Source organism: Schistocerca serialis, chromosome 11 (assembly GCF_023864345.2).
Source record: "Schistocerca serialis cubense isolate TAMUIC-IGC-003099 chromosome 11, iqSchSeri2.2, whole genome shotgun sequence".
Classification (NCBI taxonomy): Eukaryota; Metazoa; Arthropoda; class Insecta; order Orthoptera; family Acrididae; genus Schistocerca; species Schistocerca serialis.
The window spans coordinates 187,359,664-187,376,524 of record NC_064648.1 but is presented as its reverse complement, the minus strand read 5'-3'; the positions used below and the strand labels follow the sequence as shown (position 1 = coordinate 187,376,524).

At 38.6% G+C, this 16,861-nt stretch overlaps 1 protein-coding gene across 6 annotated transcripts in view; it reads left to right on the top strand.

The window, feature by feature from the left end:
• LOC126427294 (uncharacterized) overlaps positions 1–15,338 on the top strand; it is a 69,742-nt gene extending 54,404 nt beyond the window's left edge. For 3 of the 6 annotated variants that reach the window (XM_050089587.1, XM_050089589.1, XM_050089586.1), the window contains one exon: positions 932–1,144. In XM_050089587.1, the coding sequence (XP_049945544.1) occupies positions 932–1,117 (186 nt within the window). In that variant the 3' untranslated portion in view covers positions 1,118–1,144. Of the gene's footprint in view, positions 1–542; positions 642–931; positions 1,145–15,217 lie in introns of those variants that run through there. The other 3 variants (XM_050089591.1, XM_050089588.1, XM_050089590.1) reach the window with 3 other exon arrangements.
• The last annotated feature ends 1,523 nt before the right edge of the window (positions 15,339–16,861 follow it).

Below are 16,861 nucleotides of genomic sequence, written 5' to 3'. Positions count from 1 at the left end.
AAGGAAACCTAAATTTAAATACTTACACTGCATATTTCTTCACTGGTGTGTGTGTGTGTGTGTGTGTGTGTGTGTGTGTGTGTGTGTGTGTGTGTGTGTGTGATGGAGACTGCAGGGAGCTGTAGCAATGCTAATATGATTATTCCTATACAACTGTCAATACATACAATCACTATAAGCACAGGTCTCCCTTATCTGTATAGAAGGATTATTGTTAATCTGGACCACGCGGGATTAGCCGAGCGGTCTAGGGCGCTGCGGTCGTGGACTGTGCAGCTGGTCCCGGCGGAGATTCGAGTCCTCCCTCGAGCATGGGTGTGTGTGTGTTTGTCCTTAGGATAATTTAGGTTAAGTAGTGTGTAAACTTAGGGATTGATGACCTTAGCAGTTAAGTCCCATAAGATTTCACACCCATTTGAACATTTGTTAATCTGGGAACCCAGTACCTTGGTGGTTCCTGCAACCTGGCTGATAGCCTGAAAAGTTGAGGTATTCGTGTGATATAAGACAGTGTTATTAACTATTCTCCTCTTTGATATCAGGCTACTGGAGAGGAGACGACACACATTGATGAGGGAAGTGACTGGTTGAGTATGGGGGGTGCAAACAGTGATTGATGAAGCTGGCCACATGTCATTTAGTCCTTTTAGATAGATAAATTCTCTTAATAAACACTTACTCTGCCCCCTAAAAATCCAGAAAATTCTTGGAATTAAACTCACTACTTCCGTAACATATTCAGTGAAACTGTCAAGCAAACATACATGTGAATTTCTTTAGTCAAACTCTAAAATTATCGCAATTTTAACTGAATTAAGTACTTAAGTTACTTTGGATTTACATTAATTATTAATTTTTGTGTAGTAGTGTTTTAAATTTGATTGATGTTATAAATTGGTACATACTTTATTGTATTTCATTTCTTGTACAGTTTGGTCTGTTTCGCAAGGTGCTCACCAGTATTATTACATTTCTTCTTCAGCGTATCAGCTACGTATGTAACTTCTTCAGCTTATCAGCTACGTATGTGACTTCTTCAGCTTATCAGCTACGTATGTGGCTTCTTCTTCCAAAAATCAGCAATATCTTTACCCAATGGCAAAGACCACAACCTTAGACAGATATGTACTCACTTGACCTATACAGCAGGACTGTTTACTGTATAAATAGTTTTACAATGCTGTGTTGTACTTTGTATTGAATTGTTCATTTAATAACATACTTCTTAGCCGTAGACATCATATGATATTTTGTTACGTACTGTGACCAACATGTTTTACCCAACACAGACTTCTTGTGCAAGAATCTCCTGCATCAGATACTCTCTGGTCTCCTGCTCAGCCAAGCTATTGTTAACATGAAATGAATAGAAGATAGAAATAAAATGCTAAGACTCCTTATAAAACAGTGCAGCCAAATGTAGCTGACTGTCATACAAATTTTGGCATATTATACAAACTCTCACAAAAACTGTGTACAAGGGAATTGTGTCGTGTAATGCTAACAAAGTCAGAAACAAAGTGCGACCAGCTGTGAAGGTAAAAATGTAGATTATATATAAAAACAAAGATGAGGTGACTTACCGAACGAAAGCGCTGGCAGGTCGATAGACACACAAACATACACACAAAATTCAAGCTTTCGCAACAAACTGTTGCCTCATCAGGAAAGAGGGAAGGAGAGGGGAAGACGAAAGGAAGTGGGTTTTAAGGGAGAGGGTAAGGAGTCATTCCAATCCCGGGAGCGGAAAGACTTACCCTAGGGGGAAAAAAGGACAGGTATACACTCGCACATATCCATCCACACATACAGACACAAGCAGAAAGCTTGAATTTTGTGTGTATGTTTGTGTTTGTTTGTGTGTCTATCGACCTGCCAGCGCTTTCGTTCGGTAAGTCACCTCATCTTTGTTTTTATATATAATTTTTCCCACCTGGAATGTTTCCATCTATTATAGTAAAAATGTAGATTTTGAGAATTTATTTAAGAAGAGTGACGTATTTTTGCAAGGCCAATTGGACAACATTTTGCCACGCAAGTGACTTGTGTGATTTGTTGCTCCTTGCCCCACTTTAGCCTCAGACCCTTTAACCTCTGTGTTTTCAATACTAATAATTGTGATATGTCCTTATACAAATCTTGCACTTGGGTGCCCCTGGTGCAACTCTCAGCTTGCTGCCCTAAGTGCTGCAATTCATTGTGATATTTCCTGTAGAAAAATCTTACAGTTGTTGTTTGTCTGGCACCCCTCTCAACTCTGCACCCAAGCAGCGACTTTTGTTATTCAGGCCTTAAACTGGTCCTGTATGCATGATTACATAAAGCAAAGAATTCACAGAATGGAAAATGGCACTTATACAGAATAATGTCACATGGCTCCCATTCTGACAAAAGACACTTCAGCAACTGCCATTAAAATGTTGTTACCTTTGTCATTAAAATAGCTTTTCATTTTAATTCATGAGACTGATCAGACTTTTAAGTCACAAAAATTGGAAATTATCATTGGAAATCGAAACTGATCTTTGCCTAGGTAACCAATAACACTATGCATTAAACTATGGAAGCAATTTGTGGACTCATTAAAGGTTTGACTATGTAACAATATTACTCATTCGAAGGTTAATAAATAATGGGCGAAGAGAAGATCAGAGCAACAAAGAAACCATTTGACACACATTCCAAGATTGCATTAAATATTTGAGCAATTTAAGAGACAGTCAGGCACACAGGTCTCCGAAGAAAAGAATTGATGATCCAGGAAAAGTGTCAGATGAGGTGTATCACAATAAATAATACAAGATCTTTAGTTTTTAACAAAATGTGAAAACAATTGTGTTTAAAGAAAAGTTGTAAAATTTGGCATCTTCCTCATTTCCAGGAAATGAATATAAATTTGACAATAGTATTTGATGAATTTTGATAAGTAATACTTAACAAATGGTGAAATTGCATCTTGGGTTTTCCACTAAAGCTCATAGTCTACATCTACATCTATGCGATTACTCTGCTATTCACAATAAAGTGCCTGGCAGAGGGTTCAATGAACCACCTTCATGTTGTCTCTCTACCGTTCCACTCTCGAACAGCACGCGGGAAAAACGAAAACTTAAATTTTTCTGTGTGAGCCCTGATTTCTCTTATTTTATCGTGATGATCATTTCTGCCTATGTAGGTGGGTGCCAACAGAATGCTTTTGCAATCGGAGGAGAAAACTGGTGATGGAAATTTCATGAGAAGATCCCGTCGCAGTGAAAAACGCCTTTGTTTTAATGATTGCCACTCCAATTCAAGCATCACATCTGTGACACTATCTCCCCTATTTCGCAATAATACAAAATGAGCTGCCCTTCTTTGTACTTTTTTGATGTTATCTGTCAGTCCCACCTGATGCGGATCCCACACCGCACAGCAATACTCCAGAATAGGGCGGACAAGCATAGTGTAAGCAGCCTCTTTAGTAGACCTGATGCACCTTCTAAGTGTTCTGCCAGCGAATTGCATTCTTTGGTTTGCTCTACCCACAATATTGTCTATGTGATCATTCCAATTTAGGTTATTTGTAATTGTAATCCCTAAGTATTTAGTTGAATTTACAGCCCTCAGATTTGTGTGACTTATCGCATAATCGAAATTTAGCTGATTTCTCTTAGTACTTATGTGAATAACTCCACACTTTTCTTTATTCAGGGTCAGTTGCCACTTTTCACATCATACAGATATCTTACCTAAATCATTTTGCAAGTTGTTTTGATCATCTGATGACTTTACAAGTCGGTAAATGACAGTATCATCTGCAAACAATCTAAGATGGCTACTCAGATTGTCTCCTATGTCGTTAATATAGATCAGGAACAATAGAGGGCCTATAACACTTCCTTGGGGAACCCCGGACATTACTTCCGTTTTACTCGATGTCTTTCCGTCAATTACTAAGAACTGTGACCTTTCTGACAGGAAATCGCGAATCTAGTCGCACAACTGAGGTGATACTTTATAGGCACGCAGTTTGGTTATAAGATGGTTGTGAGGAATGGTGTCAAAAGCCTTCTGGAAATCTAAAAATATGGAATCAATTTGACATCCCCTGTTGATAGCACTTATTACTTCATGAGTATAAAGAGATAGTTGTGTTTCACAAGAACGATATTCTCTGAATCCGTGCTGACTATATGTCAATAAATCGTTTTCTTCGAGGTACTTGATTATGTTCAAATACAGTATATGTTCTAAAACCCTATTGCAAATCGATGTTAGTGATATAGCCCTGTAATTCGGCAGATTACTCCTACTTCCCTTTTTCTGTATTGGTGTCACTTGAGCAATTTTCCAGTCTTTACGTACGGATCTTTCTGTGAGCGAGTGGCTGTATATAATTTCTAAATATGGAGCTATTTTATCAGCATACTCTGAGAGGAACCTGACTGGTATACAATCTGGACCAGAGGCCTTGCCTTTATTAAGTGATTTAAGCTGCTTTGTTACACTGAGGATATCTACTTCTATGTTTCTCATTTTGGCAGTTGCTCTTGATTGGAATTCAGGAATATTTACTTCGTCTTCTTTGTTGAAGGAGTTTCAGAAAGCAATGTTCAATAACTCCTATGGTGGCACTGTCATCAGTGACTTCACTGTTGTTATCGCGCAGTGAAGGTATTGATTGCATCTTGCCACTGGTGTGCTTTATGTATGACCAGAATCTCTCTGGGTTTTCTGCCATATTTCGAGACAATTTCATTGTGGAAATTATTAAAAGCGTCTCGCATTTGAAGTACGCGCTATATTTCGAACTTCTGTAAAACTTTGCGAGTCTTGGGGATTTTTCATTCTCACCAACTGTATTTAATCTATTCTTTCTGAACACTGTTAGATCATGTGAAAAAATTTTGGCTCAACTTATTGCCGGCTGTACCTGCAACTATTTGAGCTTCAGTGCTTTCTGTTAGGTCTTGGAGCTCTGGTTCTTTCCCAACACAGCTATGATAATTTACAACTACAATACCAATCATTTCTGCAACTACTTTACTGCATTTTACCTGCCCACGGACACCCCTTCTATGGTTCCCTGAGACCCTCAACCTAAAAAAACCGTCCAGTCCCTTCCACACAGCCCCCACTACCCCTGTGACCGCCACCTGTGACCTGACCTATTAAGCAGAACCTGGAAACCCACCACTCGATGGCGCAAGTCAAGGAATCTGCAGCCTACACAGTCACAGGACTGCCTGAGCCTCTGATTCAGGCCCTCCACTTGGCTCTGCACCAAAGGACCACAGTCTGTTCTATCGACAAAGATGCAGATGGTGAGCTCCGCCTCAATCTCGGATGCAAGACTGGCAGTCTTTACCATTTCCGCTAACCGCCCGAAACCAGACAGTCTGCTCTGCCCTGCGTTCTATCCCCCTTGGCAGCAGCCTCAAGCTGTGTGACGGAGGCCAACACAGCCTGAAGCTATGGGTGGAGGGTCACCAGCTCAGCTCGCATCTGTACACAACAATCAGAGTTCCTATCCATTACTGTAGTCGCTTCTGTCTGAAGCTCATAAAAAAATGTAACAAGCAAACGGTGTTCTCGCCTTATTAGTAGCAGGACCTAGCGGTGCACTCTCGCTGACAGTCTTATTGACACTTCCACAATTTCAGTGCGACTGTGCATTTTGACGTCAAGCTCTATACATGCTTCGTAGTAACAGAATGTCATTATGATACAGTGAATGGTACTGTTATACTGTGGCCAGATCACCATTAACATGTGATGTATCACAAAGTGAACACTGAAGAATGAATGTGATGTTATGAAGGACGGACAATCCTTCCAAAACTTTGAGTATTGTCTCAACATCAAGGGACAGTCAGTGGTGGTGAAATTTATTAATTGCTGCAGTAAAATACCTGAAAGGTATTCTCACCAAAGGCCAAAAGAACAATTCTGCACAATGTGGGAACTGAGGGAATAGGCAAAATGTCATACAAACTGTACAAATATCCAGTTTTGTACAGTTTGCTTTTATTTATACACACTGTAAGGTGTATTTGTCCACATATTTTAAAATATTAACATTATTTCCCTTTCAGATGTTGGGTCTCTCCTGAGAGATCACTTGTGAAAAAATTATCAAGTTCACTTGCAAACTTCATAAAATGCCTCAAAAAGCTTTCAAAAAACAAAATTTAATAGACACAATTGGATAAACTCTGCTGCCATGACAAGAAAAGGCTAACATACTGTATTAGCAGATTGTCATTCTACTCAACTCCTTTACTTTGCAGTTCTGTTACACTGATGGATGGTGCGAAATACATTGTAGAAGAGTTAGAGGCGATATAACATCCAGAGTGAATTATGCTTTAAAGTTGAGGTGATATCTTAAACGTCATATCGGTGGCCCTGACCAGAAACAAGAGAAAATTACGGGCTTTGATGCCAAAGGATGGTCATCTGCAGTGGGAAGGGGTTAGGCAGGAAGAGGCAGTTGCCCCCTCCTGGAATGTGGCATATAGATTTTTAAATTATTTCATTATTATTACACATTTCTGGAAATGGTCTGTGAAGTACCATGGATTCAGCAGTTGCAGCACAACTAACATGGCTGCCTTCTAATTATTTATAAAATAATGAAGAGTTTTTCATTGTTTGTAAAAATATTAGACTTTGGAATTTATATACTGGAAGTTGTCAATTCTTCACCCCCACCACAGCAACTCTTCCCGTTTACTATGCGTTTGTGTTTCAGAGAGCTTGCTGTCCTCTGTGTTTGTCCAGGGTACTGAAGTACGAACACAGTTGAGAGAAATGGTTTGCTTATTATGTGCATACAGTGAGACTTAATAACTTACTGGTGGCCTGTTGCTTTCGGTTAAAAATGTAATTGAAAGAACTGCTGCAGCTTTGAATGCAAACAAAAATACTATTTTGCCGATTAGTGAGGTAATGTACAAAAAAGAAAAGGAAGCTGACAAACACTGAAATCTAAACCTCAGGGGTAAAACTTTGTTTGGATAAGTGAATTACCAATATTAATTGCTAAGGATGCGATTCCTCATCACATTTAATAAGATTGTTATTGCAGAAATGAACAGTCGACATGCCGCATGTTGTTGGTCACCCTTAAGGAATTGGGTCTTTTTCGACAGTCACACATTTTTATTCACAGTTCTTTGAGATCTAGGATTGTATATGGAGGTATCTCTGTTGATGGAAATAGAGGATATAGCTGCAATCTGATGCGGATTTTTAAGGCAATTCCATGGCATGAATATTGGTTAACTGTTGTGGCTTGATGAAACCTGGGCGAGTTCTGGTCATATTGTCAAGTAGAGCTGAATAGACGACACAACTAAAGCAACAGTCCCATTGTCTTAGGGCAAGGGGGACATATTTATAATTTATCATGCAGGTACTTCACTAGGTTCTGTCATAAATGGTCTCTTGCTGTGTAAATAAATTTATGCGGGAGTTGATCATCGAGAAATGAACAATCTTACATTTACCAAGAGGTTTGTAGAAACACGAATTGAAAATATGGGAAAACATCAACTGTTGTTCTAGATCATACTCCTTAGTATTCCGTTGTTGTTAACAAGATTCCCACCATGACAAAGCGAAAAGGAGGGAAGCAATAGTCAGCCACAATGTCATAACATCGATGTAAGTGATAACTTTAGAAAAGTGCAGCTCATGGAACAATATCTCTCCATAAACATTTCCAAGTACATGAAATCTGTGAGATGGCAAAAACCTATAGGCATACAATTACCAGCCTACCACATTACCACTGCCATTTAAATCCACTTACAGTTAAAGTGGGTCAAAATTAAAGGTTACATTTTTAGAAATAGCAATAAATCCTTTTACTGAAGAGAGTGATGTCAATGGAGTTCTACTATCACCATTGAAATGAAGTGTAGGTGGATTCAGCTACATGCTTGTAGTGTGGAGTTCACAATGGTGAGTGAGTTTTCTCATTTTACTAAGAAGGTTGCACCTACAACTAACACCAAATAAAGTTCATCCCAGGAGATCAGTCTCTATCACACAAAATCAATATTACTGCTTACAGTGTGATTGCTGCAATGGTGAAGTAAAGTTTCTTGTATTGCTTTTTTTCTTTGTCCCAGTATGGGTTTTCCTATGTAAGATAAGTTTTCTCACTTGTTAAACACACACACAAATCCTATCTTTTGTAAATAACTGAATCAGGAAAGTTAATAACAGGTAATGTATAAACCTAGCAATCTGTTTGTCATTACATAACCATAAGGATGACCAGTTAGTATTTGATATGCTAGTGGATCCTTGTGCATCACATTTAACTGATATTGTCTCATGTTAGAAAACTATGCCAATGTTCTGGTTTGAGAAGATGAAAATGTGATATAATCTTACATTTCATTGGATTAAAGCATTCACCTAACTTCAATGACAAAAAATTGCCATCATGTTGAAAATTTGCTAATATCGTCAGAAGATGCATTTCTTTGAAACTGTAGATACACTGTCTTAACACTGTGTTACTGCAAGTGAAACTAAAATGGAAACATAGTGCAGCTGTCCCAGAAGAAATTGATGCCAGTTCCATATTTATGCAGGGTATAGTTTGTGAGTTTATAGATGCTGAATGAAAAACTCGCTCCCCTCACCCCATTGTACAGGGTTGGCTGGCCACCTTACACTGCAGCTTCAGCTCCAAATGACCTCTAGTTAGCTGATATTGGTGAATTGGCCTGATTCCCATATTTTAATTCATTTATGCTTCTACATCTCATATAATTTTAACCCTAGGACTGCTGCTGATAAGCTAACTCATCATGCTCTGCCACTCACCAGGTGCTGTGGATGTGTTTAAATGCAGCCTGTGGGTTTTCCTGAAGTGGTATTGATGTGTTTATGTGCACCCTTCCACTGGCTCTCTTCCACAATGCAGACGAGTTTAAGCGTGCTGAGCCGCAGATACATACAGGGTGTTACAAAAAGGTACAGCCAAACTTTCAGGATACATTCCTCACACACAAATAAAGAAAAGATGTTATGTGGACATGTGTCAGGAAATGCTTGATTTCCATGTTAGAGCTCATTTTAGTTTCGTCAGTATGTACTGTACTTCCTCAATTCACCGCCAGTTAGCCCAATTGAAGGAAGGTAATGTTGACTTCGGTGCTTGTGTTGACATGCGACTCATTGCTCTACAGTACTAGCATCAAGCACATCAGTACGTAGCATCAACAGGTTAGTGTTCATCACGAACGTGGTTTTGCAGTCAGTGCAATGTTTACAAATGCGGAGTTGGCAGATGCCCATTTGATGTATGGATTAGCACGGGGCAATAGCCGTGGCGCGGTACGTTTGTATCGAGACAGATTTCCAGAACGAAGGTGTCCCGACAGGAAGACGTTCGAAGCAATTGAGCGGCATCTTGGGGAACACGGAACATTCCAGCCTATGACTAGTGACTGGGGAAGACCTAGAATGACGAGGACACCTGCAATGGACGAGGCAATTCTTCATGCAGTTGACAATAACCCTAATGTCAGCGTCAGAGAAGTTGCTGCTGTACAAGGTAACGTTGACCACGTCACTGTATGGAGAGTGCTACGGGAGAACCAGTTGTTTCCGTACTGTGTACAGCATGTGCAGGCACTATCAGCAGCTGATTGGCCTCCACGGGTACACTTCTGCAAATGGTTCATCCAACAATGTGTCAATCCTCATTTCAGTGCAAATGTTCTCTTTATGGATGAGGCTTCATTCCAACGTGATCAAATTGTAAATTTTCGCAATCAACATGTGTGGGCTGACGAGAATCTGCACAGAATTGTGCAATCATGTCATCGACACAGATTTTCTGTGAACATTTGGGCAGGCTTTGTTGGTGATGTCTTGATTGGGCCCCATGATCTTCCACCTACGCTCAATGGAGCACGTTATCATGATTTCATACAGGATACTCTACCTGTGCTGCTAGAACGTGTGCCTTTACAAGTATGACACAACATGTGGTTCATGCACGATGGAGCTCCTGCACATTTCAGTCGAAGTGTTCGTACGCTTCTCAACAACAGATTCGGTGACCGATGGATTGGTAGAGGCGGACCAATTCGGTGGCCTTCACGCTCTACTGACCTCAACCCTCTTGACTTTCATTTATGGGGGCATTTGCAAGCTCTTGTCTACGCAACCCCGGTACCAAATGTAGAGACTCTTCGTGCTCGTATTGTGGATGGCTGTGATACAATACGCCATTCTCCAGGGCTGCATCAGTGCATCAGGGATTCCATGCGACGGAGGGTGGATGCATGTATCCTTGCTAACAGAGGACATTTTGAACATTTCCTGTAACAAAGTATTTGAAGACATATTTAAATATGTCTGCTTGTGTCTGTATGTGTGGATGGATATGTGCGTGTGTACGAGTGTATACCTGTCCTTTTTTCCCCCTAAGGTAAGTCTTTCCGCTCCCGGGATTGGAATGACTCCTTACCCTCTCCCTTAAAACCCACTTCCTTTCGTCTTCCCCTCTCCTTCCCTCTTTCCTGATGAGGCAACAGTTTGTTGCGAAAGCTTGAATTTTGTGTGTATGTTTGTGTTTGTTTGTGTGTCTATCGACCTGCCAGCGCTTTTGTTCGGTAAGTCACCTCATCTTTGTTTTTATATATAATTTTTCCCACGTGGAATGTTTCCTTCCATTATAAAGTATTTGAAGTCACGCTGGTATGTTCTGTTGCTGTGTGTTTCCATTCTATGATTAATGTGATTTGAAGAGAAGTAATAAAATGAGCTCTAACATGGAAAGTGTTTCCGGACACATGCCCACATAACATATTTTCTTTCTTTGTGTGTGAGGAATGTTTCCTGAAAGTTTGGCCGTACCTTTTTGTAACACCCTGTATATGCAGTGAGACATGTTAACATGAACTGAATTTCTGGACCATTCATCCAGAGATTTCCATAGTTGCCTCTGTGTAGATAGAGTATATGTGTACGTATCCTGTTGTGATCCCTAACTGCCGATTTCAACATCACTTTGTAAATTTTGTTAGTATTAACTTCACATTCTTGTGTTTTATCAGAGCAATGTCACATCACTGAGATTGCACAGACAAAGATTATGGACGTGCCCTCTAGAAGTGACAGTGAGTGTGGATTCTCTAACTTCTGTAGCAGTGATGGGTCTTCAGCAGTATCTTGAGGTAATAGTCCTCAGCCTTGTACATCAGCTGGAACAGGACACTAATTTGATGATGTTTCTACAGGAGGTAGAGCCAGCAGATATTTACAATCCTAGGAATCGGAAAACAATAGCAGAACATTTCAGAAAAGAGCATGCCGTAGCAAAAGTTTTGATTAGAAAAAAACCAATTTTCAGCCATTAAAGCACGCATTTGTGTATTCAGCTTCAGAGCACCAATGTAAACTGGTTAATGACTCAAGTGATCTATCTTTTGTTATGATGTCAGAAGACCTGTTTATTTTTATAGCATATGAAACAAATGGATTTTATGTATACATCAAAGCAAATACATGTTGATCTCTACATTTTCAACTGTTAGGACGAAATGGTATTTGATTTGAAGAATTTTGTGCTTTTTTTTATTGCTACTTGGCTTCTAATTGCTCAAATTGAAAAGGTTTAAAGTAACTGGTTATTAGTCCATAGATATGCTTTTAACACTCTGGTTTTTAGCGAAATTATGCCCAGAGCCCATTTTATTTTACTTTTGAAAGTGCTGGAGTTTTCTTTGAAAATAAAACTGTATTAAAAAGGAACTATATGTATATTATTTAATTTATTCTGTATTAGAATAAATTTCATATTTTGTTCATTTGCCAAGAAACTGCATCTTCAATGCTAACAATCTAATCTGCTAATTTGTCTTGTATACTCATTGCATAATGGTTCCATATAGGAGTGGCACTCCATAGATGTTATTAGCCATTTATTCTGAAGTTTCATTCAGCTTGAATCTATGAGTTCAGCGAATAAAAGTTGTGCAGAACGCAGCATCCTTTAGCCAGCCAGTGTGGCTGAGTGGTTCTAGGCACTTCGGTCTGGAACCGCGCGACTGCTATGGTCACAAGTTCGAATCCTGCCTCAGGCATGGATGTGTGTCATTTCCTTAGGTTAACTAGGTTTAAGTAGTTCTAAGTTCTAGGGGACTGATGACCACAGATGTTAAGTCCCCTAATGCTCAGAGCAGCGTCCTTTAATTAATAGCTGTATAGGAGTTCTCTTTCACATTTTTGCTGTTAAATATTTGCCATTTTGCTGCTATCCTGTAACTCAGTGTTACCTACACATGCCTCTTGCCAGCTACTACAGTGGCTCAGCCTAGCAGGTCAGTCGCATGTCTTGCACTTTAGTTGTGTGAGTGATTGAACCACATGGCTGAACCACCATAACTAATTCACCAGTGAGAAAACATCCTATATATATCGAGCAATTTACTGCTGTATTTTATGAATTTCCCTTCATAACTCGATTTGTTACACTTTTAATTACACATAAACATTTATTGTTACTACAATATGGCAGTGCAGGTTCTGGTATTTACAAGATCATCTTCCCCAAGTACAACATATTGCATTTTATGTAAGACAGAGTGACAAATTTCAAGAATAAGTTCAAGGAGCCCATGGATTGCTACAGGTAGGAGAAATAGAATAAATCAGCAATAACACCACATATTAAACATACATATAGTTCTTTGAATATTAAAGACAACAAAGTAATTCGGATTAAAAACAAGAAAAGTAAAAGAAGGGATTGATTGGAAATACACATCTATAATACAAAGAATGGAAATAGTATTATTAATGAAATAACAAAATCTAAAAGCTTAAAAATCTTAAAGAGCAATGGTAAACAAAAGTTGATGTATTCATAATCAACAGTCGATATACTGTTGAAAAAATATAACCATCATGTTACTTTTATTATTTTAATAATAATGGTACCTACAAATTCTTATGTAAACTCTCAAACAGGTTCAGCATAGAAGTGCACATGTTGCACTATGTTTTAGATTATTTGGCAATACAATTTTACTGATTTGTCATATTGCAGTTAAAAAAATAGATCTGAAATTGTAGTTGGTTTAGTCAATGGAGTGAGACCATACGTATACATAACAGTGCAACAATTCTGTGAATTCTAGTTTTCGTTGTAGTATGTGGAGACTGCTTGGTTAAGTATTCATATATTTGGCAGTTGTATTTTTGGGTGGCAAATTGGCTACATTATTTGCAGATCTTAGTTTCTTTGTGTATATTGGCCTAGACTTTAAAGTATTGCAGAGAAACAGTTTAACTTTTGTGGAAAAATGTTGAACTTAGCTGCAGTTGCAGTGAAGAATTACTCAGATCTCAATTCTTTATTAGAAGTTTAAGTGTAGGCAATACTGTGTTGTGTAGTTGATAGAATTTAATTAAGTAACTCACTACAGGATCTAAACTGTGGACATAGTTGATAGCTGTGTGTTTCCAAAATTTAGCTGCTATTATACTGCTGTACTGTTTGTATGTAGGAATCTTTGTGTATGTACTGACTCTGGCCTCAACAGTGATGACAAATCCAGTTAATAACCTGTTTTTATGAGAATAGTCATACCAAACAAATAGTTGATTTTTGGAATGAAAAATTTGATTCATTCAGTCTCCCAGGTGTATGCTGAAATTTATTTAATGTACTCTCTCCTTCCATTTTATCAAAATTGTATTTATCAATATTCTATTATCAAGTACTGTATTTGTTAAGTGTCAGTAATTAGTAAGTACTTTGAGTATTTGTGTATTTCATAAATATATAGAATATAATTGTAAGCATATGTGACTCTCCATATGATACACTATATCAGTTAAAACGTTACACAAAATTACACCTACACTTTATTCCAGTTTTGATTGTCAGCGATGCAAGGAATTTTAATGCAAAACCTGGAGGTTGTTCAAAGAGCAATGAAGAGATGAGTGTTAAGAATTACCAATGGAGAGATGAAAACAAAAAAAATACATCTGGGAGTAGACTACAGTGAAGGACATAATTGTGACTGCAATGAAAATTACATGGGATGGGTGGGACCTGTAACCAAGTGACTAGAAAGCCAATGTATCCAGAAAAGTATTTGCTAGATTAGAAAAAATAAGAAAAGTCTGAGCTGATAACTGAAAGAAAGTGGATAGCTCGCCTCACATAATATGCAGGAGCAAAGTCTATTTGTATAGCTGACAACTGCAAGACACGGAAAATCAAGGAGAGACTTTTATTCAGCAGTGGATGTTGAATGGCTCCTGCTACAGATGAGTGTTTACAACCTTCAAAATACCATACCCACACCTCTTCATCAATTGTCTAATTATTACACCGCAGGTTGAGCTGAAGTCAGCTGCAAACCACAGAACTTCAAGGACTTCTCTTCATGTACATTTTTCCGCATCTGTTGAACTGTATATTTGGCTGACATTTTAAGATTTTGCTATCGTCACTCCAGCTTTTAAAATTCCTCATTTGCAGATAATTGCTTGTTGTGTATAATGTTTTCAACTTACTTGAGGTAAGTAAATACATTTTGTGTGTTATACAAAAGCCCTGAGTGCCGTGATGTTGCAAGAAACAAAATAATATTAAAAAATTAGCACTTCAAACTTTTTGCAATGTGGAGCAATATCAGCTTACCGATGTATCTGGGTCCTACTCAATTTGTTTCGCATTACTGCATGCTATTATTGAATAACTGTTTATAACATCTGATTTACAGAGAATGAGAGTATCTTTCAAAATGGACTATGTATTAAACTGATTGTAGCTGCATTGAATAATGATGAACACTTGTAGTCCAAATTAGAAATTATTTAAACAGTTTGTTCATAGCAACATATTACTCGATCATGTGGGCTTTGTTTCTGTGGGAGGACCTTTCATTATGTAATGCTTGTAGCACAGTTGAAACTTCAAGACAGGTTAAATATTTCTGGATAGGGACTCAAGCAGGGAACCTTATATTTCATGGTCTTACAAATAGTTTTATTCTGGCAAGATATTTCAGGCTAGTACACTATCCATTGCAACTCAGTCTGGAAACTATAAGATTTTCTGATAGCCGTCCTGTATTGCTATGCCTGATACAGATGTGATGGTTGTTCAGTGAGATAATCATATGGTTGCACACTCTCCTAATTGCTACATGTGAATGTATTGCTGACTCTAAATGAAATACATCTCCAGGCAAATCTCAGTGGTTATACGGGATATTTCTGTAAGAGCATCAAAAAATGTAACGGGACACTCCACTGAACAATTTGCGGTGGGAAACCTGGGATCAGAGAAGGCGGCTTAAGGAGATATGTAAGTAAACTTGTCTACTGCTTTGTTTACTGTTCCTATTTTCCAACTTATTTACAACTAACATGCATACTAGTTTATACATACTGTGCTGTTTATTTACGAGTACATTATTTATTTCCTGCAAGGAAACAAGGAGGATGAGCCTGATTACTAGGAAGTCGTGATGTGCGTTTTGTTTGATTTACTTGTCCATAAGGTGGCTCTGTTGTATTTGTATTGTCCTATGACAGAACATGCTATGAATCAATGACAGATCCCTTCATTACTCAGTGCTATTCAGAGATCTATAGTACAATACGATGGAGCAGTACTGGTATAGTTTCGCAGAACCCACTGATGTGCACCTTGTGTATGGGGAAGCACATTGCGATGCTGTTGCTGCTGAAAGGTCAAACAGGAAACAATTTCCTAACAGGCATTATCCGTCGTGACGAGTGCTTATTTCTCTTGATAGATGAATGTGGGATACTGGTTCATAGGTAAGAAGAAACTAGTGACCTGGCTACATGAGTACTACTTACACACCTGAGATTGAGGAGGTGGTACTCAAATGTGTTGCAGTGAACCGCACTACAAATACTCGTCACATTGCATGTGAAATTAGCACTGCACATACTAGCCTGTGGCAAGTGTTCCACAAACAACAATTACACCCTTATCACCCACAATGAGTCAGTACAATGCTTGTGACTGACTTTGCACTGAGTTTCACGTTGTATCAGTGGTTGCTCCAACTGTGGGTTGGTTGACCATATTTCCTCCAAATCGTCCCATTTAGTGATGATGCCTCATTTGATAATGATTATATGCCCTTCAGCAGTAACAGCCATGTGTGGGTCGAGGGAAACCGTCACACTGTAGTAGAGTCACACCGTTAAGTACATTTTGCTATGAAGATCTGGGTCAGCATTGTGGGTAACAATCTCATTGGGCCATATCTTCTACCTGTCAATCAGAATGGCCACGTGTACTCAAGGTTGATGCAGAGTGTTCTACCTGACTTGTTCGAGAATGTACCCTTGGCTGTTCATGAGAGGGTGTGGATACAATATGACAGTGCATGTCCCACTTCAGTGCAGATGTCCAGAACCATCTCAGTATTGTATTTCCTGGTTGCTGCATTGGAAGGGGAGATCTTTTTCCATGGCCTGCAAGTACACAGTAATGTGATTTTATTCCTATTATCTACCTACGGTACTTTCTCCAACCACAGGTTTCTTACCTCTGATTGTTTGGTGGAGCATCCTCTATGTTCTGTTAAATTTTTACATGCTGTTACAGAAAAACACTGTATTTCCCATATACAATGAGAAAAAGGTTTATGAATATGCTCTAAGATATATATTATCTCTCACATAATAATTTTGCTTGCTGAGTATCTGTAATGTAAATTTTAGATTGCTCTCTGTGTCTGTTGCAGACTCTTCATTACAAATTGATATTTTTGTGAATTGCATCAACAGGAAATATTCCTAGATTATCATATGTCTCAGAATAGTAGTAGAATGTTGCTGATATTTCTTG